The sequence below is a fragment of the Solea solea genome, chromosome 14 (genome assembly GCF_958295425.1).
Source record: "Solea solea chromosome 14, fSolSol10.1, whole genome shotgun sequence".
NCBI lineage: Eukaryota > Metazoa > Chordata > Actinopteri > Pleuronectiformes > Soleidae > Solea > Solea solea.
This window is the reverse complement of record NC_081147.1, coordinates 10,176,296-10,203,867: the sequence shown is the minus strand read 5'-3', so window position 1 is coordinate 10,203,867 and position 27,572 is coordinate 10,176,296. Positions and strand designations below refer to the sequence as shown.

At 39.9% G+C, this 27,572-nt stretch overlaps 2 protein-coding genes across 4 annotated transcripts; both read left to right on the top strand.

Annotated features, from left to right (window-relative positions):
• The first annotated feature begins 5 nt into the window (after window positions 1–5).
• Window positions 6–12,045, top strand: LOC131472749 (moesin-like). 2 transcript variants are annotated; one of them, XM_058650186.1, is made up of 15 exons: window positions 6–132; window positions 1,671–1,775; window positions 2,558–2,641; window positions 2,716–2,811; window positions 3,001–3,123; window positions 4,210–4,361; window positions 4,464–4,547; window positions 4,655–4,801; window positions 6,399–6,495; window positions 7,097–7,260; window positions 7,386–7,516; window positions 7,687–7,847; window positions 8,230–8,322; window positions 8,780–9,013; window positions 11,492–12,045. In XM_058650186.1, the coding sequence occupies exons 1-15, from the start codon at window positions 130–132 to the stop codon at window positions 11,654–11,656; spliced, it is 1,839 nt and encodes a 612-aa protein (XP_058506169.1). In that variant the 5' UTR covers window positions 6–129; the 3' UTR covers window positions 11,657–12,045. The 2 variants fall into 2 exon arrangements, with proteins under 2 accessions (XP_058506169.1, XP_058506170.1); XM_058650187.1 differs by lacking the exon at window positions 6–132 and having other exon boundaries at window positions 1,646–1,775.
• Window positions 12,046–14,932: 2,887 nt separating this feature from the next.
• Window positions 14,933–26,875, top strand: LOC131472809 (progesterone receptor-like). Of its 2 annotated transcripts, none has more exons than XM_058650265.1 (9): window positions 14,933–16,275; window positions 17,147–17,283; window positions 17,533–17,649; window positions 18,061–18,207; window positions 18,345–18,554; window positions 21,107–21,251; window positions 22,197–22,327; window positions 22,448–22,596; window positions 25,685–26,875. In XM_058650265.1, exons 1-9 carry the CDS (start codon window positions 15,407–15,409, stop codon window positions 25,865–25,867), a joined length of 2,088 nt encoding a protein of 695 aa, XP_058506248.1. In that variant the 5' UTR covers window positions 14,933–15,406; the 3' UTR covers window positions 25,868–26,875. The 2 variants fall into 2 exon arrangements, with proteins under 2 accessions (XP_058506248.1, XP_058506249.1); XM_058650266.1 differs by having other exon boundaries at window positions 14,934–16,275; window positions 18,061–18,204.
• The last annotated feature ends 697 nt before the right edge of the window (window positions 26,876–27,572 follow it).

The window sequence follows — 27,572 nt, the reverse complement described above, 5'->3', positions numbered from 1 at the left end:
TGAAACCGTGGCTACGTGTGATGAGTGGCACCGCCACGCGCTCTCTGTCTGTCTGCCAGCTACACACACACACAACCTGTGACCACACACAGGTAACAACTGCAGGCCTGTACTGGCACGTTTTTGAAAATGGTGAGTGCAATTGTTCTTATCTAATGATAATAACAATAATAATAATAATAATAATAATAATAATAATGATATATACTGACTATTTTAGACGGGATTAATAAAAATTGACTACTTTTTCAAAGTTAAAGGTCCAGTGTGTAACATTTAAGAGGTCTTACTGGCAGAAATTGAAGCTACCCATTCAAGTGTTTTGTATTGTTTACATAATCATGACATTATAAGTATTTTGTACTTTAGGCAGGTCACCACCGCCTTTTTAACATTTAATCACCAATTTGACTTTCTGGAATTACCATTACTGATATTTGTGACATCATTCTTACTAGTTGTAATTGTGACTTGTATGAATTGTAGTTACCTGTGATATTGTGACGTCATTCTTACGAGTCAAAACTACAGTTTCAGATATCTTCAATTCGGTTTTTACTAGTCAGAATGATGGCACTTTTGCAATTCATGTGTACAGTGTTTGTCATTATAGATGTCTACGATTCAGTTTCCAGTTTCAGATATCTACAACTTCATTCTGACTATCTGAAACGTAATTCAAGATATCCAAAAAGGACAATGTAGATATCTTCAATTGAGGATAATAGAAGATATCTTGAACTGTGATGTCATTCTGACTAGTAAAAACTGAATTGCAGATATGTAACTGTAGTTTTAAATAGTAAGAATGACGAATATCATGTCTACCAATTCAATTAAAACCACTTGCCATAGGCGCCAGTTTATCACATGGCAAGTGTTCCGAGACGAACACCCAGTCGCTCTCACAGTCGCACCTACGGTCAACCATGTTTTTGGACTGTGGGAGGAAGCAAGAGTACATGCAAACTCCGAACAGAAAGGCCCTTGGTCAAAACAGGATCTGAACCGGGAGCCTTCTTGTTGTGAGGCAACAATGCTAGTCACTGCACCACCCACTACATTATGCAATACATGAATGACAGGGTAAAAAAATGTTTATGATCATATCAAGGGAACATATGCTGGGGCTGGTCATCAAATGACATAAATGAAAGTAGATTCAAAAAAAGAAAAATGCAATATACTTTAACTGAATGTATTACATGAGAGTTCTTGGGCACATGGTCTCAGTATTTCTGCCAGCTCTGTCAGCTCACATGAAAACGCTCTTGCTGCAATGTGTGCAGTTAGTGTCGGGCCAAACATACCACCTCCTCAACCACAAGATCATTGTTTGCCATAACAGCATTTGCTTAAAACATAGAAACTAGTATGATTAATAGAACAGCAGAATGTGCTGGCACTTTGACTGCTACTGGAACATCTGCAGCTGCTGAGGTACTGCTAATGCCCAAAACTATAGGTTTAGTAGACACCGATCACGTCTTAGAACTCAGTGAGTAATACACAATCAAACCCTAACTAATTTAAAGTGGAAAAAGCTAGCACTGCAGATGAAGGCTGTCAGTCTAAATTGTGTGGGCCCCCTAGCTGCCGTTGGATTAACTAAGAGAGACATACTTGGGAACAATACAATGGTCCATTCTCATTCACTATAATCCTTGTAGGTATTGCAAGCAGTTTCATATGACTCCGCAGAGGAAAGGCTTCTACAAGCACCTCGCTCCAGAAGTGTTTCGACTAGGAATACAAAAACAACACAAATGGCAACTGTAAGTATTGATCTTTAAGTGATTATAATTTTATTGGAATGTTTAAATTGCGATTAGTATGACTGAAAGCCTTGAACATGCTCTATGAGGTAAAGTCTGCGAGGAAGCCTTTTTTTCCGTCCTTTTTTGAGCAGAATCTATGACAATATCATGTTTCCTTTTGAAGTAATGTTAATAATGCGCTGAGTCCTTAATTACTTTAACAGTCTTACAACCGCAGCACATTGGTAATATGAATGTTTTATTGGAGGCTTTGGTGGAAGGCTGCTTTGCACAACAAAACGCTTGTGAAGAGTGAACCAAACCTTTTTTTTCATTTTTTGCTCTACTTCACAAGTCAGTTTCTACCAACAATTGCACATCTGTTGTGTACATGGTAGAATAACTGTAAATGTACAATGCGAGATAAATGTTGTTTAATGGGTGTCACTGGTTTCACCCTGCCATTAATAGTCATCACTGAATGAACCACCATGTTCTTGGTTAAGTCTAAAGTATTTTGTGGGCTTCATTATTTGATAGTAGTCCCCACCAACCTCTTGCAATTGGATGCTCCTGGTTGAACAAAAGAATGTAAGGACGACTCTTCTTGGTCATTTTGCTGTCACAAAAAGACATTTAGCATTGTTTGAAATAACAAACAAAGCCATTTCAGAAGTGGTACTGCTCTTTTTCTCAGTCTGCCTGCTCCTTGATGCTTCTCCAGTGACACAGATGAATGAACAGCAGGGATCTTTTTCTCCTCTTGTAACTCTTGTAACTGTGCGTGTCTTCTTTGCTAGATAAATGTCCGGGTTACAACCATGGATGCTGAGCTGGAGTTTGCCATCCTGCCCAGCACAACTGGCAAACAACTTTTTGACCAGGTACTAGGGTTGAGCAGATTATCATTTTTAAATTGAAGTTGCAAATATGATCATGTGTTTATTATTATGTTCAGATAGTGAAGACCATTGGGCTGAGGGAAACCTGGTTCTTTGGCCTCCAGTATCAGGACAGCAAAGGCTTCTCCACGTGGCTCAAACTGAACAAGAGGGTGAGGACAAAGTTGTTGTATGAGCTTCACATCCCACAATGGTACAACCTGACTCCCTTGACAGCTGGATATAAATGAAGATGCAGTCATGGTTCTGGTTTCAGTAATGTTACTGTATCACTCCATTGAGGCTAATTAGTATATATTTCTTCATTCTGGCATCCCATTGCTGTGGACTGCCAATCCCAGGTGACAGCTCAAGATGTGAAAAGGGACAACCCTTTGTTGATCAAGTTCAGGGGCAAGTTTTACCCTGAGGATGTCACAGAGGAACTGATCCAGGAAGCAACGCAGCGCCTCTTCTTTCTGCAGGTTGGAGATAAGTACAAATGAGTATGGATGTTTTTGAAAAAGAATTGTGTTTTGTAATGATGCGCTTTTATAGTCAATCTCACATAATGTCTGGATTATATTGGACAATATTTCTGTTTTACAAACAATCCATGTTCTTAAATGCAAGTTCACATTAACTTAACTAGAGCAAATGTGAATTTATATAAGTTGTTATTGCAGTGTAAATAATGCCATCTTACCCAAGAGTGGCACACATAACATGTGATGACAAATAAAAGATCTCAATCAAAACAAAACGCTGAACCTGTCTTAACGACCAGTGGGGGTTCCATGATGACTCACGCAGATCCCAATAATCCTCCTGGGTATTCCATAAGGGAGTACGTGCATACAAAATATGGATCCATCCAGGTGCACAAAATAAAGACCAGAGCACAGTGGAAGTGGAAGTAGCAATACAACCCTGTAAAAGTACTTCATGACAAGTAACGGTGAAAAATTAAAAGTCAAAACACATTAATAGAGTAGAGTTATATTAGTACTAGGTTGATACTTTTGTTATTATTTATGATGTCATCAGAGGATTAATACTGCATCATAAACATGACCAGCCTGTTACTGTTGTAGCTGTTGAAGTTTGAGAGCTACTTTATACACAGTTTTACCAACAGAAACATCAGACATTAGGAAAAATTAGAGATAAGAGAAATAATCTGAAACACTTTTCTGTTGTCAATTCTTGAACCTTTCCTGTAAATCCTTAATTTTTGATGAGATATTGGACTATTTGAATATTTGTATCAAAATGAAGCCGTTTAAAAAAATGAAGCTATTTGATGCCACTGCTAACATTTAAAGTATGCACACTGCTGAACTGCAGTTCATCATTTACATCTAAAATACAATAGAGGTAAATTACAGATGTTGCAAATTTTAATATTAATAATATTTAAGTTAAGTACAAGAAGTCATGTACTTAGTTACTTTTGACCATGTTGATGTGAGCAGTTTTAGAATTATTGTACAAAAGTGTGTAACATTTTTTTACTCATGATATAATTAAAAAACAAACATGAGAGATGAATGCCTGTGTCTGTGTGTTAGGTGAAGGAGGGCATCTTAAATGATGACATATACTGTCCACCCGAGACTGCAGTTCTCTTAGCCTCATATGCAATTCAGGTCAAACACGGAGACTACAAGAAAGACTATCACGTACCAGGATATCTGACAAAAGAGAAGCTACTGCCACAGAGGTAGTGAGTCCTTTACATTGAAGTGTTAACCAGAGGTCACCTTAATTCCAGTTTCAGTCAACTGGATTCTAACTGATGTGTCCTTTCCACTGATAAACCCAGGGTTTTGGAACAGCACAAACTGAATAAGAATCAGTGGGAGGAAAGAATTCAAGTGTGGCATCAGGAGCACAAAGGAATGCTGAGGTACTACCGCCGTACATGTGCTCTCTGCAGTCTATAAAAAGTCATTAATTAATTTTTGTTTTGGCAAACAGTTTTTCTGTAGCTCATTAAATTATTCCACACCACAGAGAAGACGCCATGGTGGAATATTTGAAAATAGCCCAGGATCTAGAGATGTATGGGGTTAACTATTTCAGCATCAAGAACAAGAAAGGATCAGAGCTGTGGCTGGGAGTGGACGCACTGGGCCTCAATATCTATGACAAAAAGGACAAGTATGTCACACTTTTGAAATGTACAAGCTGTTCAAGAATCGTGTCCACTCCTGTATGTCATGATGATTGGTCATTCTTCCACCACTTTGGACTATGACAATGATTAGCATGAAACCATGTGCTCATATAAGTGACTTCTCGCCTTTCATTTTGTGTCACAATAAGGTTAATATTTCACTTTTTATACTGAAATAGCTTATCAATTGGATGGACTGCTTAAATATGTAGTAGGCGTGTCCATTGTCCCGAATCCTAAGGACATAATGGTGTCCCCTGACTTTTCCTCCGGTGCTCCCAGCAGGGCGAACATTTACATACATCTCTAAACACATTGGCTCAGAATGATATGACATCTGTTTGAAGAATAATTCATTTGGTGACCTATTGCTTTTTTTTTTCATCTGGTGTTACTATTTTTGACATTTTATGTGCTGACAACTAGATGTACAGCCAACATTAAATTGTGTCCACAGATTACGATCCCCTTCAAGCTCAGTGTAAGATTAGACGTTTCTGAAAAACACATCTGCTCTTTCTCCCTCACTGAAAAATCCATAATATATTATAAAGGTTTAAATTTAGTGCTCAGAAGTGTTAGCCTGCTAAGTCACATACTAAAGTGATGAACTCTTTTCCTATCCCACGTCCTCTCCCACCACTGCCACAATAATTAAGGATGGTTTCCTTCACGCAGATATGCAATAACAGTTTTTAACCATGCCTTTAAATAGCACTAATGGTATGTTGTTTTTATGTAATTTGTTCACAACATCATCATTTTTATGTGTGAGTATTAGAGCTGAAACGATTAATCGAGAAAATAATCGACAGATTCATCGATTATGAAAATAATCGAATAATAAAATAATAAAAAATGATCGTTTTAACAATGCAATAACAATTAAGGATTATTTTCTCTTCTATGAAAATGGCAAACTTGTGTATGTCTTTGGTGTAGGCATAATTATTGGGGGTTTGAGAGAATATCTCCTATTTAAAGGTGTAGTCTGTAACCTTTAAACATAAACAAATACATTCACGGTTACGTTTAGACCGTTGTCAAATGAGTTCACACAATTATGTTTAAGTCGGCCAGTTGCAGCGGACATTGGTAAATGTCTGGTTGCAAAACCCCTACATGGTGCTGGCCAAATCTACTAGCTAGTAAATGTGTGACTGACTAGTGTGCGTATGATTGAAAACCTAAAGAAGCGACCAGGAAAAGTTTCAGATGTTAAATCTACTGCTGAAAAACTCAGCATTCAGCAGTTTGATGGGATAAATGCTTCTTCCACCTGCTCATCCCCGCACTCTTGCTGTATTCACACAAACACTTCCTCAGTCAGGTCTGATAGTATTGCATGACAGAGCCCATTTTCAGATTAGGGATGCAGCATACACACAATGTTACATCGCTTCTGTTCACAAAAATTAAACCGAAGCAGAATATCAACAACAAAAATCACAATATGTTACACGTTGTAGTGTTAATTCTTTAACTTTATGCCATATTTGAACTGCATGCCCTAACTGTGTGCTATTATGATATTATGTTATGAAATATACAGCAATGCTTATATTATTTTATATTTTACAGGATGACCCCGAAGATTGGCTTCCCCTGGAGTGAGATCAGAAATATTTCCTTCAATGACAAGAAATTCCTCATCAAGCCAATTGACAAGAAGGCTCCGGTATTCTATTACATAGTCAATAGTAATCCATAATTGTGATTCAGCTGCATCAGCTCCAGTGTCTATGGACCATGTCATTTCATGAAATACAGTACATTTCTCCGCTGTCAGGTCAAATTATAAACTAGATCATTTTGTGGGAAATGAGCTATTTTTCAAATGTGAGTATTAGGAATTCATTTTCACAACTACATTCAAAATCCTGCTTTGGCAAAGATATGCCTATTCATATTTCATATTTCATATTTCTTCACTGTAGATGTGAGAGAACCCCATATCCTTGTTACTGGAAGAATACCAAGTTTGAAAACGCATAAACCAGAACAATGTATTGACCGCAGTGGATATAGAATATGATCTCGTTCACAAACAGACAAACATGGCTTTAGCTTCTCGGTTCAAGTTGCCGTGTGACCGCACGCACAGCCTTAAGATAAACATCCTAAAGTTCAGGGGAAAAAAAAATAATTGAATCCCCCCACAACTGAACTATTGCTTTAGGTTATTCAAGCCCACGTTTGAATATAAAACAGATGTGATGTTGATTATGTGTCATAAATGAACCCCAGGGCAATCGCCGCTCGTGGTTTTTGTGTTGCAGGACTTCGTTTTCTACGTTCCTCGTCTTCGCATTAACAAACGAATCCTTGCATTGTGTATGGGGAATCATGACCTGTACATGCGCAGGCGTAAACCTGATACCATCGAGGTGCAGCAGATGAAGGCCCAGGCCAGACAGGAGAAGAATAAGAGGCAGATGGAAAGGTACGAGTGGATAAATTAATGTAGGCTTTTTTAACAGTTTTACAGTGTGTTCTCTTTGCTGTAAGAAAGAACTGCGAGGCGATATATTTTTTTAGATGTGTATTTATGCTCAATTCTCTTGTCAGGGCTCTGCTTGAGAGTGAGAAAAAAAAGCGAGAAAATGCTGAGAAGGAAACTGAGAAGATTGCCCGTGAGACCATGGAGCTGATGGAGAGATTGAGACAGATTGAAGAGCAGACAAAGAGAGCTCAAGATGGTCTGATACCTTTCTGAATACAAATGTTTCTCAACTCAAGCTTCATTTTTTGCTGTTAAATGTGAAAAAAAAAAAAAAACATAATGTATGGGCTTACTTTTCTTATCTGTTAAATATCATACGTGGGGATGTCTGCACGTGTGCTGGATGTTTGTGCATGTGTGTTTCAGAGCTGGAGGAGCAAACTCGGAGGGCTCTTGAGTTAGAGAAGGAAAGGAAAATTGCTCAGGAGGAGGCTGAGCTCCTGGACAAGGACCGCCGAGCGGCTGTAGAAGCTAAAGCAGCCCTGCTACACCATTCTGAAACTCAGATCAAGAACCAGGAAAGCTTGGTATTTTCACACAATACGTTTGCATTTGAATATAGTAATTCAATTCAATTTGGAAGGATAAATTGTACATTTGTTCATACTTAAAAAGTGTTGCTGTAAAATGTATAGATACTGTTTGTATTGTCCCCAAAAATGGAAGAAAAGCAGTCTAGTTCTTTGTTTTGTTAAATGATTTATTACATTATTCTATCTGACATCACATAGGCTTTTTTAACAAAAACTGTTTTTTATTTTTTAATCTTGAACTGATAGAAATGACCTCTGTGATTCTGCATATGAATAGATATGAGAGCACACACGTTCACATGCAGATAGAGCACACTGACCTCCGATCCAGAGCACTTTTAACTCTCTTCCCATTGGTGTGCCTGTGTGTGTACAGGCCACTGAGCTGGCAGAGCTTACCTCTAAGATCTCCCAGCTGGAAGATGCCAAGAAGAAAAAGGACGAGGAGGCAAAGAGATGGCAGGGAAGGGTGAGAATTAATCAAAGAACCACAAGAGAGGTGAAGGATGAATCAAACATGAGCAAAGAGGAATTTCTGACACTACCAAGTGTTAAACCTGAGTAAAACAGAAGCAAGACTTCAACTACAGACAAAGATTTTTACAACACTTTCAAACTGTGATCGAATGAGTTTTGTCATTGCCACTGCATTGTAACATACAATAAACCCCAGCTCCTCTGAAGCCAAGAACAAATGATTAAATGCATAAAGAAAGTTTTAGCTTGACTGTACCCAAATGTCTGCCTGCAAAACAGAAGATTGCCAGTATAGTCTCCACATTGTCTTGTTATACCACAGTGTTATTCTCACACCTTTTTTCTAATTTGTTGCACTTATGGAAGCGAACCTCGAGCAATCATTTTGTTAGAATATACAATTGTCTCTAATACGGCACAGGACTTTAATATGTCATGTGGGTTGACAGGCGTTGATGGCTGAAGCTGATTTGGAGCGAACCAAAGACGGGCTGAAGACTAAACTCATGGGTGTCCAGATTCAGGATCCGGTCCAACCCCCCATGCACGAGCACGACGAGACTGATGAGAGCAGCGCAGAGGCCAGCGCTGAGCTGACTTCTCCAGGCATGGTCCGAGATCGCAGTGAAGAGGAAAGAGTAACAGAGGCTCAAAAGAACCAGAGACTGCAGAAAAACCTTAAGGTAAGGTTAAATGAGTAGTTAAATATTCCTTCTCCCTTTTGGTCAGAGGTCAAGTTTAGCAGATTAGAAACCCTGGAACTGCCCTTGAGCTTTTAAGTCTGCAGACAAACAAATCACAAAATGCCTTCAAGTATATTTTAATCAGGAGATAACACACTCTACTCACACTAAATTCAAAACAACCCCAGCTGGATACTAAGACCAGTGACTGTGCTGGACTCACACATACGCAGAGGAGGTGTAAATAGAAGTGATTTTCATTCACTTTGAATGGAGCGGCATCAAGCGTTGCCGTGGCGCGCTGTGGGTTTGTTGCTTTGCTTTGCTTGTGTTGCAAGTGGCAGAAGTTGGCAAACGTTCACCTTTACAAGTTGTGCAAATATACCAACACAGGGACACACCAGTTAAATCACATTTATAGTGCAAACTCTACGCAGATCAAACTGAGCTCTCGGACAAGTAGTTCTATTGGTGTTTTTTGTTGGACAAAGTGCACCCAACAATGGCGAAATCACATCATCGTCACTTTAGCTTCATAGACAGCATGACAGACACTGCTCTGCTAGCCTCTGATAACTACCTCCAGCACCAAGTATCAGGCACTGTCGAGCGTTGACACAATGCACACATTAATCCAGTGTAATGGACCTTTAATGCACCAACAAGAAAGAACTGAATCAAAATGAACTCCCAAATTCTGTCTTGAAATACAATTTCAATAGGAGTTTAGCCATGCCTGCACAAAAGTGGTTCACACTTTTTCTTTTACATTCTTTATGACTAAATGATGAATTCTAATGCATTTGGTGATGTTCTGACTTTTCTCTAAATGTCCCTAATAGGTATGATTTCAAGTTATACATTTCAAAAACCATTTTTTATCATTATTAGTATTATTATTTAAAGCAAAACCATCATGTCAGTGAACCAGTTTTCGAAATTCCTTTCTAAATCGTGACGATGAATATGGTACATCAGTGTATCCCCAAAGACATGGCCCATACTCACTCACTCACTCATCGTCTACTACTTTATCCTCCACATGAGGGTCGCGGAGAGCTGGAGCCAAGTCCAGCTGACTGGGGCGAAAGGTGAGGTACAGCCTGAATAGTTTGTCAGTCCATTGCAGAGCAAAACAACACAGAACAGACAACCATTCACTCTCACAGTCACACCTCAGGTCACATTAAAGTGTCCAATTACCTCTGCATGTTTTAAGACTGTGGGAGGAACCCTGAGTACTCGGTGAAAACCCATGCACACACAGTTAGAACAAGAAAACTCCACAATGAAAGGGCCTCAGTCGAACGAGGATTCAAACTGATGACCTTCTTGCTGTGAGGCAACAGTGCTAGCCACATGTGACCCAGCCCCTATCTCTTCAAATCAAAATAGTTTTGAATTAAATTCCCAAATAGCCATTGTAGGTTATTATTACTATTTTTTTTTATAGGTAACAATCATTAGTGGCACACTGATATTAATTAATAAGTTGATCATGTTGCATTTAATCAATAATCAAACAGCATTGCTAAATGACTGCAGGGAAATACTGCACATGCATGATACCTTTTTTACAGTGTCATTGGGAACATGTTGGCATGGCACTTTAGCTGGTTTGTTTGCTGCCTCAGCCTAAACATCAAGGACAATGATGTGATTTACCATGACATTTTGAAGAGATATTCAATGTCCCCAAAGGATAAAACATGCACCACAAGACTTTGTTGATATATGTGGATCATTGGGAACTACCTGAACAACTATTGCTGCGGAATTGTACCTGGGAACCTGGGAAATGTTAGCCTAACAGATTAGTGTCAGGATATTCACAATGAGTAAGACTGAGCTTAAGATAATGCTACGTCTAAGCTGTGACATAAGAAGTCACAGGATTAGCTGGAAACTTGTTTTTATTCTTTCCACAGACTCTCACTCACTGACATCCAATGTCCATGATAACATCTCAGTGGTCAAGGCTTAATAACATGTATGGAGGATCTTTTTTAGTGAGACCCACATTATACAATATGTGGTTTGAAACCCACACTTTTTTCACAGTGGTGCTGTTTAAATTTATTTTGAAGTGTTTAGTTTTCATTCACTATGTTTGTGTCTATTTAGAGATTTGCTGATTGATCACTAAAATGATCACCAAGGACTCATTGCATTTTTAATAATCAAACATTGTTGCCGGGTAAATGATCAGTATGTTGGTTTCATTCATTCATGTTGCAAATCTCATACAGACCAGAGCCTATTACAGCTGAAGTGAAATTGGTATCTATCTCACTGACAAAACAAGATATGATGTTGCACAGAGGACTCAACACAAAAATGGACTTAATAACGCTGGACAATAGAGTGTTTTCACATGGGGATTGGGGGGAGTGTGTTGTTGAGAGGTAAGGCTTCTGAATAGTCTCACAAAGATTCTCGTGTAAGAGGATTTCATTCACCGTGTGCGTTCTCTTTTAGTTCCTGAGCGCTGAGCTGGCCGGAGCTGTGGACGAGAGCAAAAAGACCCCTAATGACCTGATCCATGCCGAGAATGTGAAGGCCGGCCGTGACAAATACAAGACCCTACGTCAGATACGCCAGGGTAACACCAAGCAGCGCATCGATGAATTTGAGTCCATGTGAGACCGCGTGTTGTAGCCCTACTCAGACTGAAGGCAGGACAAGGAGAGATGATGAACTGGACACACAAAGGTGTCGTTTCAGACAGTTTCATAGGTAGTAAATAAATCGAAAGTTGAAAAAGACAGCAAATAGTATTGATACTGTGGTTTGATACCTTTAATGATTTAATGATTTGGTTTTCAAACAAGTGTATTTAGAGAGCTTATGAGAAGATCAACTTGGGAAAAAAAAAAGTTTGGATCCCATAAATTTCACATTATCCCAAGAAGTAAACCTGGCGTTTAGCTCATACGGCAGAATTATCTGTTAGCCCAGACAATCTGGTCACAACTCTGGATTTAATGAATTTTACACCACAACAGCAGGAATAAACAGCACTTTCAACGCCACTGCCACTGCCGTGTGTTTCTGTTTGACATGTGTAGTTTGAGCTTATGAATAATTTACAGTCATTAGAGAAGCACACTTCAAATCCTTTGAAAGCAGAATTTCCATAATGTTGCAAATACAGGAAACATCACATCACAACATTACTTTTTCTGTGCTAATGTGCTTTTAAGTGAAGCCCATGCTGTCAGTGGATTATTTATTTTAGGACACACAAGGTCATGTCACTATGTGGAGCTAGCATGTAGCATTACTGCTACTAGATACTGTTCCTGAATCACGTATGAGTACACATACAAGGAATTTGACTATAAATCTGTGTATGTACACAAAATGGAAACGGGGACAACAAATATACACACACACACACAGCTATTTGTCTTGACACTGCATTGACCTCCATTCATTTGTGCAGCCTTAACAAACCCTTATACCTAACCTTAATCATAACTACAATTCAAATCATAGCCCTAAACTTAACTAGTTCCGCAGAAGTGAGGTTCTGTCTCATTAGGACAAGGTTTTGGCCTCTGTGAGAACTACTGATCCTAACAAGGTCAGTGTTTATGCCAGAAATCGTCCTAAAGAGGTAACAAACACAAGCACATACACAAACACACAAATGCCATGTGTTTTCAATTAGTGTGTGAAATGAGAAAACAACAGAAGTGTTTTAGTAAAGTGATAGTAAATAAATGCTTGAGGTTATTAGACACACTGATATGTTCTGTTAAACACACATACAACCATACTGTACACTACAGGATTATGTGTCCGTGCTGGGAGAGTCGGCAATCTGTGCAAGAATGTGTGTTGCATACAAATTCCAAACAGGACTTTCACAGGATTTCAGCAGCTGTTTAATTTCTAAATAACAGAAATTATCAGCTGCCATGGCTTCACCCTCGAGTGTATCTGCACCCAGCGATGTTTGTAATCAAGGAACTCGTCTGAACAATTTTAGTGATAGACTAGAGTAACATGAGCACCTGCCTCTGCCAAGGCCAAACAATCTCATGTCAGTCTTACAACCACAGTTGTAGTTGTGTAACTTCATAAATTGCATGTTGTGGGAAATATTAATTGTTAGCAGGGCATGTGGTTCATGGTACGTGTTTTATGTCACCAGATCAAGATACATGGGGGCGACTGTAGCTCAGTGGTAGATTTGAAGGTTCCGGATTCAATTCCCGGCTTCACTCGACACTTTACCCGGCATTTGTTCCTGACGTTTGTGCTGGCAGAGTGTGAATATATAAAATGTGTGATTGGGTGAATTGCAGTGTAAACTGCAGTGTAAAGCAGCTTTGAGTGGTCATCAAGAGTAGGAACGTGTTATGTGAATACAGACCATTTACATGTGTTATTAGCCTTTCACAGGATCTACATAAAAATTGAATGGATTCTCCCTGCAACAAGTTAAGTGCAAATCAATTTTACATAATCCGGCTGAAAAAAAAAAGAAATAAACAGGGGTGAAACTATAACCTCCTTGACAGAGTAATAAGTCAGGAAAATTACAGCTCAGAGGAACAGAAAACACATTACCAGTCCAGTGCAGTGTTGCAAATATATGAGGCTAACATATCACCAGTGCTCTCAATCATACCAAGGTGGCTTTAGTCAGTGTCAATCTTATTACACACATTTCAAATGCAACATGCCAACGCACGAAAACCTCATTAATATAGAATAATGAGAGTGATTGCATAATAACGAGGCATTTGCCATTACTCAAAATAAATGGTAAAAGCGTCATGCGTTATTGCAAAAAAATGAAATACACAGAAACTCTATTGTTTGTGCGTCAGTTCCCATGTGAATGTGAAAGCATCACCTCTAGTGTGCCTAATGAGGCAACTGTTTGTACAGCACACAAACTGATGAGCTGTAATCAAAAATAAAACCCAATTATCGCCTTCAAATAGACGTCTGTGTAACGTTAAGTGACATTGATGCCTTCTACCCAAATCCTGTACCTCTTCCATCTTACTGCTCTCAAGTGCAATGCCTTCTAGCTTCCCAGAAACACCCCAGACTCCCCATGACATATACATACTAATTCCACTGATCTGAAGGCTTCTCTTCACCCTTCTCTTGTTGCTGACAAGAGTTCTCATCCATCGAATGCTGCCCATAAATAAACTGAAAATCCAGAAAGGCTATCAGACCCATTATTGACACCTGTGCTATTCCCCACAGTGTTTGACAATATTTTTGTGTTGTCTCTGAAATAATCTGTTTTCACCGAATATTTTTTTTTTTTAGTCGTAATATTATGAGGATAAAGTCCTAATTATTATTCAATCAGCTGCAACGCGCTTCTCATCTTGATCATTTCGTGAAGTAACATTTTGATTGGGGCTGCACAAATAAAGAAATACTTGGCTCATCAGCAACGCATTATCATTAGCATCAGGACTTCATAAAAACGGTGCAACTGAGTCTGTTTTGGAAGAAAGAACCACACAGACTTGGAGAAATCATCTATTTTGGTGGAAAGGGCTGGTAGTGGTCGACTGCAGGCTATCGTCGTTTACATCTGCGTTCTGCTGTTATTTATTGTTATTATTATTATTATAATTATAATATTATAATTATTATTATTATGTTATAATAATAACATAATAATATTAATACATTAGACAATGATAAAAAAAAATCTCATAATATTACGCCTTTAGTCTCAAAATATTAAGATTTTATTCTCATAATATTGCGACTTTATTCTCATAATATCGCGACTTCATTCTCATAATATTGCGACTTTATTCTCATAATATTGCGACATTATTCTCGTGCTATTATGACTTTCGTCTCGTAAAATTATGACTTTTATCGTGTAAGCTCCGTGGCACATTTTGGAATACAGAACGAATATTATGTATTGATCAAAGGCAAACACAAGGGACAGGGAGAGCAACTGTAACTACCAAACCGTTATAAATGGATATATTGTATCGTTATTAGGATACTATTCTGCAAATTCTCGCGAGATTTAGAATAGTGTTGCATTTTAATAAGCTGTGGCGCGGTACTGGCAGGGAATTTCAAGTGAGATATAAAGTTTGTTTGTTCAGTGAGTAGACGGGTTACGGTTACAAACGTAATCGGTTTTATGCGTAGCTCCTGCTCGAGGCGAGTTTAGTCGAATGTTTCTGGAAGAAGATAAACCGTAAGTTCGTCATCTCATGCTGAACGGTTCGATGGGACGTCCCTATCCTGAACTAGCAACCTACGTCGATAACTGATCCTCTCCGCTGAGGCTCAGTGGGTAGGCGTTCACTCCAAAGGAAAGTCTTGTTTTATTTGTTCTCCGCGCAACCACCGCAGCTGTTTCAACTGTCGCGACGCGAGTCAAGCATGACCTTCCACCGGAGTTTGTGCGAGATACAAGAAACGTCTCACACTTTAATAATGAGTGAACACAATCGCCTGGACAGCGCGGACATGTACGTGTGTCATAGCACCGCCGAGCTCAGTAAGGCAGTGTCGGTGTCCTTGAGTTTGGATTCAGTGTCTTCCCCGCTCAGCAACATGAACCTTTGCTCCAGCAGCAGCAGTGGCGGATTCGCAGACTACGACTCCTCCACTGTGGGGGACACTTCTCGAGTTGTGCTGGAGTTAGGAATAGGTGGGAATGCGAACTCACTTGGCGGCAGTATGAGCGAAGAGGACTTTGGAGAAGTGTGCCACGGCATGGAGCAGGTGAGCTGCATGGATATGCTCAGATCGGGCGAAGTGGACGAGGCGCTGCCCGTGACGCGTGGTCCGGTCATATCCAAATACGTGTGCAAGGAATCAAACTTGTTCACCAGCCCCGTGATGGAGCTGTCCGTGCCCACACAGTCAGATGAGCTCCTGCCTTTGAAACAATATTCCGCGTACTCTGTTCGCCCAAACCTGCTCAGAGACCCTCAGAGTGTGTGGTGCGCAAACGAGCGCGCATACGGCGCTCAGTCCGAACCAGAGAGAGGCGCATCCGGCGGATATAATATGTTGTGCAAATTGTGTAATTGTGGATCAACTCCCGTTGGGTCCAAACAGGAATGCCGCTGTATCTGGTACGGTAAAGGCGAGCAGTGTGGTGAAAGTGCCTTACGAACAGCACTGGCACAAGGCTATGGTCAAATGGAAAGATACCAAAGCGCAATCGCTCAAGGACAAGACACTTTTTCTACTATCAAGACAGAGCCCGGAGTTTGGGTGGATTGCGCAGATCGCAGTTTCAGGTAAATGTCAGAATTTGATCAGTTCCGCTTTTGATTGGCACCAGGTCAGCAGGGCAGCTCTGTTAATAGCCACCGTTCCTTCAGTCTCATCTTTCTTCAGTCAGGGACAAAGGGACAAATGCAGCGTGAAGAGCGTGCCCATTGACAAGCTTTAATCCACAAAGCTCTAGTGTAGGATCTAATTAGTTATGCTTTGTTAAATTGTCGTCCTCGATTAAAGCAGCTTATGAACACGAGGCTTATTTACTGGACTCCTCACAGAACATACTCATACTGTTTGTGTTGCGCAAACAAATCCAATTCAAATGTACTTCATTTATGTGACATTACATTCTTGGATATATTATAAAGTCATTTTTGTGCAGGTGCACATGTATCACCATAAATCATCAGTGCTCTCACGCCCAGTATGCTCCTCCTGGCCTTGGTGCAGGGTTTCAGCATGATCTTCAGACTGTGTCAAAGGTCATCCAATCACTAACTCTCCAGATCCACTAATGTTGTGTCTACTTGCACACAGTACCCGCTAGTATATCAATGTCACTACAATCTCAAGATATAGCACCTGTTGCTCTTCTCAAGCTTGGAGTTGGGAAAGTAAGTACTTCTCATAAAGCCCAACAGCTGAATTCTTTAATCGTAGGTTAACTTGTGCATGAATTGAGTTTGCTTGTTGTCATCTAATCAAATTAATTTAATTTAATTGGATTTAGGGAATTAGTTGCCCAAAACATCATATCAGGAAGCCTTACATGCTCAGACCTAGTGACCTAAATCTGTTGTTAATGCGTCTGTTTGGCGGTCTGTCTGAGTCTTTATCCGAGTATCATTTATATTTGGGTTTGTGTATGTATCCCTGTGTCTTGTTTAGGCATGAGGATTTATTTCCAGGTGTGTACCTGTCAGACCGGAGAGTGTGTCAGGTGTGTGGGGACGATGCCTCGGGTTGTCACTATGGAGCAGTCACCTGTGGCAGCTGCAAAGTGTTCTTCAAGAGGGCTGCTGCTGGTGGGTGTGATCCACACACACACACACACACACACACACACGGATGCACAGTGCACTCACAATTACCCGTACACTGATTTAATTTCTTACACCCACTCGCTCACTCATGCAGGCAGGGCACAGTGACCTGGCATTACGAGGGAGAGCTGTTTGTTATCAGTAAACACCCACATGTCGTTGCTATGAGTGGAGGACGAGGCATTGTCAAAATCATTCCCCTCATCCCCCAGGACTTTTGTGTGCCTCCAGGTAAGCAGAACCACCTGTGTGCAAGCCGGAATGACTGCACCATCGACAAACTGAGGAGGAAAAACTGTGCCTCGTGTCGCCTACAGAGGTGCTTCATGTCGGGAATGAGCCTTAAAGGTGAGGAAGTAAAGATGAGAGGAGAAAGAGAGACAGACAGAGGAAGTAAAGAACGGGGCTCACTGGTTAGATACCTTACATGCACTGGATCAGAACTTTCTAATCAAATGTTCTCGTCTTAATACAGCGGAAAAAAAATGCATTTCAACAAAGGCCAAAACAGCTTTGTTTTTTTTTTGTTTTTTTTGTCCAGCAGTCAGTGATTAAAACTTTTCCAAATGGGTACGATGAGGAACAGTGCCTTGGGCTAATGGTCATTTAATTATTCTCCTAGTAATTGTAGAATTTTCATTACTTTTTTTTTTTTTCAAGTATACTTATATATGTGGGAATACAAAGAATGGATGCTTCTAATCTCGTTTCAGCCATTTTGACCTTCTATTGATCTAAATATTTGTTGGTAAATTCTAGGTCGCCGGCTGAAGGGAACTGGACAGATGAAAAATGGAGAGGAGGAGCAAGTCCCGGCTGCCTGGGGCCATGGAGATAGAAGAGAGCAGTCTGATAAGAAAGATGTTATCTTGCAGCCCGGAAGTGGAGGTGCAAGGGCTCAAGGTGGTGAGGATTAGTGTCTTACAAGATCAAATATCAGGCTATCACAATATTGACCCTACCTTGATCATAAAAGATGAACACATTTATTAATTTTGTACCATTCCTCTGGACTTTGTGTTATTATGTCTGTACATGTTTAGGGATGTCCCAGGCCCTGGCTATAAGTATAGCCCCGAACCCGAGCGCCTTCCAATCGATGCTCTCCATCCTGCAGGCCATTGAGCCAACCCTGGTCAATGCTGGACATAACAACACCCAGCCAGACAGTCCTGAGTCATTGCTCACCAGTCTCAATGAGCTCGGGGAAAGACAGCTGGTTACTGTGGTGCATTGGGCCAAGGCAATACCAGGTAAAGAGTTTAGGCCAAGGTTACCAAGGTTTGTGTCAAGGCTATCACTGCTGCTGTTATAATTATATTGCCAGGGAAACAATAGTGCTTAGTAAAACAGTGCAAGATCAGACTTGTTAACAATACTGTGAAAAAGGGTGGTGTCGTTTACATGATATGCAGGTATATGCCTTAGACTCCAGGATTTCTATATGTATAAACACTGTACCTTCACAGGTCTTACACTCAAGCTATTTGTTTTTGCACAAAGCAGGTGGGAAAATCAGTCATCCTCTTTAGCAAACAAATTATTATAAATAATAATAATATTATAAAATTGCACTGGTGGTCTGACAACTCGTGCTGCTTTGAGTATGTCTAGCTGTTTTTGTGTGACTGGAGTAGAGACGGTTGGACTCAACATGGTCAAGCTCAGCACACTAATGCGTCACAGAAGCAAGGTGAAATGAGACGGAAGCAAGCAACACTTCTGAGTGCTTTCAGCAGCCTGGCCCCAAATCTACACTTAGTTTAGACGACAATGTGTCCAGAGAAAAAAAAAAAAAAAACGCCACTGCAAGTTGCAGTGGGAGCGTGATTCTATCATTACTCCCACTGTTAAGTGAAAGTTTCAGTGGCGTCAGTGGATATTACTGTGACAGCTTGGGCTCATGTGTGTCGAATGTTGTTGTTTTTTTGCCACAGCAGGGATGTTGTATTCAGATCCTCGTTATTTCTTCTTACAATGTTATGTGGTGTTTTTATATCTTGCACCCTTCATCATGAAAATTACATCTCCGAATTTAGGTGGGATATATGTAAGATATGATAAGAGATGTGCATGCATGCAGGCAAAACGAAGCATTTATTCTGATATGACATTTGACATGCCACATGGCCATATATCGAAGATAAATCTGATCCAAGAGGACCACACAACGAGGACACACAAATGTAATTAAAAACAATTGACATTAAATGATGGGATCTCTGTGTCCTCACAGCCCTAAGAAAAATCTGATCCAAGTCACATCAACAGAAAAAATCTGATGAGAGTAATTTAAGCCTGGTAATCTGAACATAGCCTAATAGGGCTGCACAATGAAAAAAGGTTAAAAAGAGAATACAGGCAGTGTGGAGTGGGTGGAGACAAGAGTCAGGGGGTAATGTGTGACAGAAGGATAGTAGCAAACGTGAAAGGGAAGGTCGACAAGTTGGTAGTGACACCTGCTATGATGTATGGCATAGAGACAGTGGCACTGCCTAAAAGACAGGAGGGGGAGCTGGAGGCGGCAGAGCTGAAGATGCTGAGGTTTTCTTTGGGAGTGGCCAGGATGGACAGGATTAGAAATGAGCATATTAGAGGGACAGATCAGGTTTGATAAAGTAAGAGAGTCGACGTTGAGATGGTTTGGTCACGTGCAGAGGAGCGACAGTGATGTTATTGGACAAAGGATGTTGAATATGGAGCTGCCGGGCAGGAGGAAAAGAGGAAGACCACAGAGAAGGTCCATGGATGTTGTGAAGGAGGACATGAGGATAGTTGGTGTAAGAGGACACAAGGGAAAGGACATGATAGAAACAGATGATCTGCTGTGGCAACCCCTAAAAGCCAAAAGAGAAAGAAGCAATATTAACATGCGCAATATACACAATGAAAAATAAGATACATATATATATATATATATATATATATATGTATGTACATATAGCAAAGCCTGCTTGAGTTGTAATACTGTACAGATTGTTTTGTTAGTATTCTTTCATAAGGGTAGATCATTTATATATTTTTAAATTGTCTCCTAATATGTCAGCCTAGCGCACTTTACTTAACATCCCCATACTCCAAATTCTTGGTAGACATAGACATGAGAGGAGAATTGGTTAGACAACTGCAAATACGGACGATGCAGTTGGATTAGTAGGTTATGTGAAATATTTCTCTGATTTTTTTTTTTTATTTATTTCAACAATTCAGGTAGTTGTCATGTTTTTGTTTCGAGTAGCAGGAAATGTTTTAAAGGGAACATTTTGTTTAAAAAAAATAAAAATTGTGGTATGGAAATGTACATATATATACTGTGTATATATATACACATACATTCATATGTATATATGTATACATATACATATATATGTATATATATATATACATATATATAGTTTGAACCTTCTTTTTGTATCTTTAATAAATTGTATAAAATAATAGTTATTATATATTATATTGCAAGTTACATCAGAAATCCGGAACAGCCTTTTTGCGCATCACATGTTTTTCTAATATGGTGCAGTCCCAGCATCTGATCTCTGTTTGTATTGACAATGTCTTAGAGTGGTGCCATAACTTCGTGCTAATTTAACGACCATGTTGGAGCAGCCAACTCTATGAAATGCAAAGCAGCCTATTCAATTATCAACCACTAGAGGGAGATATGTTCAAATTTAAGCCAATACCTGTAAGCTGGAAATGGTCAGCAATGTGCTGCATGCATACAGTCCAATCTCTGAAGTCAGTTGTTTGAAGTCCTCATGTTTCATCAGATTAACTTGAATAAACTGAGTTTTGTTAACAGGTTTCCGTGACCTACATGTGGATGATCAGATGTCTGCGATTCAGTTGTCATGGATGGGCGTGATGGTGTTTGCTTTGGGCTGGAGGTCCTACACAATGACGAACTGCTCCATGCTCTACTTTGCTCCAGACTTAGTCTTCAATGAGTAAGTCAAGAGAAATACTATTGTACACATTACACTCATGCAAAGGTCTTACATTAAATGCTTGCACTAGACAACTGTAATAATAGTCATTGTGACATTTTCTTATGTGAAGAGAGTTCACCTTTCATCACAATTGGAAAGAAATGCACAGTGAATGAAATGCGAGCTGCAGAGAAGGGCTGTAAAAAACACACTGAATGTCACCTTATTAGGCGAGACAGTAAACACGTCTGTTCTGTTTTACTGTTTCCTTGCTATCTGATATATACATGAAGGCAGGGGGATCACGTCAGATGATATATTCTGTTTTATCTTGGAGAAACCGCCAATTGTGAAGAATCATTGCAACACTGAGTTGTTTCTTTCTTCTTCCTTCTTTACTTTGACAAGTGTGGATTCACACTGCAACCTCCTGCAACCTCTATAAAATGTTTCTATGATACCCTTGACCCTGTTTTGTTTTTCTTCACTTTGCACTCAAAAAAAAGGTCCATGAAACAAATGTCTGTGCATGAAATGATAGCATCTCAGTGCTACAGCCTCACATCCATAGATTACCTTGCTCAAAATGCTAAAGCTAGCCTCAGGCCCTCGTGGCAGCTTTCACCTGGCTGCTTTATCCCACAGCATTAGTGAAACACCCATTCTGTCTGCATTAAACCTCTGTCACTTTATTGTTCTTCTTCTGACCTGCTTGGTCATGGATAAGCCTGCCCTTGTTGCTGACCCTCATTTTTCTCTGCCTCGCTGCTGTTCTCTTTTTCCATTATCCATCTCACTCATGTCTTCTCACCTCTGCTGCTCTTTCCTCTTTTCCATCCACTCTTGTTTCCGCCATCATGAATTGTCTTTCTCCTCACTATATTTTGCCCTATCTGAACCTCTCCTTGGTTTGTCACCTCCTGTTTTGTGTTGTACCTCATGCTCCTTCATCTCCCCTCACAGCCAGCGGATGCAAGTTTCCAGTATGTATGACCACTGTGTGAGAATGAAGGTGCTCTCCCAGAGGTTCTGTACACTGAAGGTCACCCAAGAGGAGTTCCTGTGCATGAAGGCCCTGATTCTCTTCAGCATCAGTGAGTCAAATAAGACCAAGTGAAATATGACTACAATAGAGTGCGGCCATACTTCATAGAATTGATGGGATGGATAAAGTATGTGTGAGTTACTGTTATGTTCTGGCTTTGTGATCACAGTGCCACTGGGTCTTAAGAGCCATCATTGCTTTGATGAACTGCGGACCTCCTACATCAAGGAGCTGGAACGTTTGGCCAACTACAGCGGAGGGACCACCCGTGCACAGAGACTGTTTCAGCTCACACAGCTGCTGGACTACCTCCAGTCGGTAATACACACAGCTCCATTTCACACTGTACTGTGGAATAGTGTATAAATACCCTTTTAGTTAGTGTCACAGAACCACATGAGTGAGAAATGTAGATCAAGTACACAGACGAGGTATTTGGCTCACAGCAAGTCAGTGCAGCCTTATTATGAAGGAGCTAAACTGCCCTGATTTTATATAAGCGTAGTACTGTATATTTAAATGTGGGCTACATGGCAGAGCACGTGGCCCTCAGCAAGAAGGTGGCCAGTTTGAATCCCAGTTCTGATGAGGGTCCTTCTGTGCTGACTCTGCATATTCTCCCTGTCTGTCTGTCTGTTTGTGTGTGTCTGTTTGTGTGTGTGTGTGTTTTTCTCCATCTACAAGAAAATAACAGAAGTAGCAGTGTGTACACTGTGACACTGCATTGGTGTTAACAATGGGTGTTACACCTGCTACTTTTAATTACTCCTGTTAGTGAGCACAGCTGTGTTTTAGTTTTTATTTAATATTGTTTTGGTTTGATTCCCATACTCAGAATCAGGGGTGGGTCAAAATACCGATTTCGCGCTATATCGCCGTCCTTCCTCGTGCAATGCGATAATCGATACATCAGGGCGAGATAACGAGAAACTATCTCGTTATAACGAGAAAACAATCTTATCTCGTTATAACGTGAGTTTCTTTCTCGTTATAACGAGAAAACAATCTTATCTCGTTATAACGTGATAGTTTCTCGTTATAACGTGATAGTTTCTCTCTATAACAAGAAACTATCTCGTTATAACGAGAAAACAATCTTATCTCGTTATAACGTGATAGTTTCTCGTTATAACGTGATAGTTTCTCTCTATAACAAGAAACTATCTCGTTATTACGAGAAAACAATCTTATCTCGTTATAACGTGATAGTTTCTCGTTATAACGTGATAGTTTCTCTCTATAACAAGAAACTATCTCGTTATAACGAGAAAACAATCTTATCTTGTTATAACGTGATAGTTTCTTGTTATAACGAGATAGTTTCTCGTTATAAGGTGATAGTTTCTCGTTATACCGTAATACTGATCACCCCACTTTTTTTTGTATGTGTAGCAGCATTACGCTTCCGTACGAAATAGCTATAACGTGCACACAAAATTCTATTTCGTGGCCATGAAATAAGTATACCGTGCGCATGTTATAATGTGCGCACGTTCCTGGTAAGCAAATCGAGCACACCTCGTCTAAGGTCAAAGGTAGAGGCAGAGTGGCTAAAGCTAGACGATGGACAAAGATAGCGTGATAAGAGTTTTATTTTAGGCTGAGAATGACCTACAAAGACATTCTGAAAAGCCTGTCATTGCAAGGAACCATTATTACAGAGAGGCATTTAAACAGAATATTGAGAGGCAGGTTTCTTTACCGGTGCAGGTACGACTATAACAACACGACACCGCTCGATTTGCTAACCCAGGGGTCCAGGAATGATAATATTATTATTTCGTTATAGCTATTTCGTGGGCACAATTTCTTTTTTACCATGTCATGTCCGGGGCTCTGTAGTTTACGGCAGGATAATGGTGGACAAAGCTACATTAAGAGTTACTCATCCATGTTCAATACATAGACTTTGTGTACTTTGTTCTCCATGTTGTGAATAAATCGAGAAATCCTGCACTTTTCACAGACGTTTTGTTTTCTTCAGTTAGACAGATATCGTGATGTATCGCTATATGATTGTCTTGCAATATATTGATTATGACAGAATCCTTGATTTATAGGTAGCATGGACCATGTATGGCGTATGGTGACGTACCTGTGATTCCCACCCCCTACTCCTACACTCAGAATTATTTGTTACTTAATGGAGAGGAGGACGGAGTCCTGTGCAAATTACATCCTGAGGAATACAAAAAAAGTATTTTACGAATCACACACACACACCTTCCTTTTGTACAACCGTCAGGTCTGGTTAGTTTACTACTTCTTAGAAACACTTGACAGACTCTCCTGTTTCATTGTCAAGTGCCTATAAAAGCCTAACATTAAGTCTGAGTCACTGAACCTAACATTTGCTGTTTTATAGCCTCGAGTTGAACTTTATTTCTGTATGATTAATATCTACTGGAAGATACCATGACACAGAGATTTTCAGTTTTATAAGTTATTTTATTATTAAGTGATGGATCTATGAAGGATAATATTTCTTATACTACAGTTAAACTAGAGAAACCAAAACTAGAAGCTCACAGTATACTTTAATTGTCGATTTGGCCATGCTTGGTATCAAGTTGTGGCTTCATATTTTGCTGCTAATTCCTGTGGCATTAATATTTCCAGACTCCTGAAATAAGGCATTCTTTTGTTCGGTTTTTTATTTAAATATTTCTGAATAAGCCTTTATTTTTTGGTGGACATTGATTATTGATCATGTTTTGGATTCAGATGATGAATATACTGTAATTGTACACTTGTTTCTTTATATTCTATTCTATATATGTGTATTTTATAGTGGTTATATAGTGTGTTTAAGAAAAAAAGCTATGGATGTGGTTCAGAGGGACTTAAGATTTGCAGCCACTAGAGGGCGTAGACACTTTCTTCTTTTATACCTTTAAACTGCTAACTAATTGGTGAGAACAGTTATTTGTCAAAGGAAAAACTCCAGATTGGGGTGTGACAAGAGGCACAGGAACATTTCCTCCCACACAGAGCAGAGCTGCCGCAGTTTCAGCCTTGTGTCTCTCACACTGGATTTACTCTTAAAGGCTCAGCTTTGTCTGTGTCCTACTCACATCTCAGATCTTCCCAGGCCTTAAGAGCTGGCAGTCAGCCGGGGATTGTCTGGCAGGGTTCTTTAGGAGGAAGACCAGAGTTGATCGAGACTTTGCAGTTCAATCACCTTCAGCTCCACCTTTGCCTGTGGAGCTTAGCGCGCCAGAAAAGTGTCATCTTTTTAAACCCCTTCTTAAAGATTGCATCAAAGACGGTCCTGTGTGTCATTTGTTATTTCCTCTCTCATCTGCAGGCTTTGTTCCCTTTTTAATGCTGTTTGAATCTAAGTGGAGCTGCTTGGTTACTAATAACCCCTGCATGATTTCTTTTTGTCTCTTTCTCTTCATCTCAGATTGTGAGGAAGTTACACCAGTTCACTTACGATCTGTTCACCCACGCTCACACCCTGCAGATACATGTCCACTTCCCAGAGATGCTGTCAGAGATTGTGAGCGTTCATGTGCCCAAGATCCTGTCCGGCCGGGTCAACCCCATCCTCTTCCACAAAACAGTTGAGATGGAGAGAATGAGATAGAGGAGACACTCGAGCTCTTCACCTTGTCCTTCAAGAGAGGATTAATGATTTTATGCTGTGAAAAAAAGAATAGCCCCTCTTTACCTACAGTGTAAGAGCAGGAGACAGTGAGGCACATTCTTCCAGTCTAATTTAATCTAGTTGCATCTGTAATCTGTGCTCTTCTTACTGCCTGTTCTGTATATCACGCACAACAAATGTTTATTGAGCTCATTAAAACACTATTTAGCATGCATTCCTACACAAAACCCTGTGAGTGGCCACTGCCCCAGCATGTAGACTTCCTCAACCCTTCATTCTCATTGTGTCAGGCAATATTTCCTTTTGTGAGACAGTTGTAAGTAAAACTATTTTGCTGTGCTCACATCACCATAGCATGTCTGTGTGTGCAGTAGTGTGACATTTGGACGAGCTTTCTTTTTTTTTCTTCACAATGAATGTTGTTGTGTGCACCTGAGATGAACAAAGCTGTTGACTGACAGTAAATCAATGGTTGGGACATGCATGTTCAGAAGCAGAGCCGCACTGCCATAAGGCACCAAAAAAAAACAAAAAAAACATAATTGAAAGTTCTTCTCCTCCTGTAGAAATAACAGTCGACTGGCTTTAGGTGTCAGCAATTTTCAGATGTATATTTTCTAAAGTTAACTAAATACAATGAAGATATAAACTAGTAAAAACACACACATTGTGAGTCGACTAACAACATACAGTGACTTCTCTTTTTTTCAGGTTTCCTTGTTTTTGAGTGTTAAATGTTATTCAAGTGCAGATTTTACATTTCATACTGTTTGAAATTTTTCTACAGTTTCTTAAAGTGTTCTTAAAAGTACAGGTGCTTCATTGTGTATCATTGTGTATTCCTTCTTGGAGCTTTTGACACATTAAATGAATCTACTTGTTTGTTGCTGCATTTACTTGCTGCTTAAAAGAATAAAATTGGAGCATGAGTGTGTACCTGTCGGTTTATAATTAGGGCAGAGTCACTTGTGTTGCAGCGAAAGCACATATCTGGGTGCGTCTGTGGTTTCTTTTGGGTGCACGGCAATGACAATGGAGTAATCTTCCTGTTTTCCTCTTTCTGATGGATTCAGTTGAAGTCAAGTGGAGAGATTATATGAGTCTCCATCCCCCAGGTAATGGATCACAGCACTAACCTCAACCAAGAGGGACTGACTGATTTATTCCATGTCTTTATTCTCCTCTAATTCTTCTGCTTGTGCTTTGGTGCCATCTGGTGGCGGCTATTGAGCCTACACAGTTTGGTGAGGCACACCAGTACATCTGTTGGATCCATTGACATTTGCTGCGTAATGTAATTGGACACGGATTCACTCAATGTTTGAATGAGGTTACCGTTAAATAGTCAGTGTCACGAGAGGACAGTTAATGGCATTAAAGGGTGATGGTAAACAAAGAAGGCATTTGAATGAGAAGCACATCAGCTGACTAAGTCGTTAAAAGGTAAAAGCTAAGAAGTAAGAGCTGACAAGATTTATTAAAAAGAAAAATGCAGATTGGAGGAAAATAAATTGATCTTTTCAACACGTACAATAGACCTATAAGGGGAAGTATCTGTAGGAGTTGGTGAATTTTAGTTATATTGCACATTAAAAAAAGCCAAACTGTAAAAGCAGTCTGTCTGGGTAACCTCTGTGGCCGTCTCAAGGCCCATTTCCTGAACTGCTCTTTCAACAAATATTTG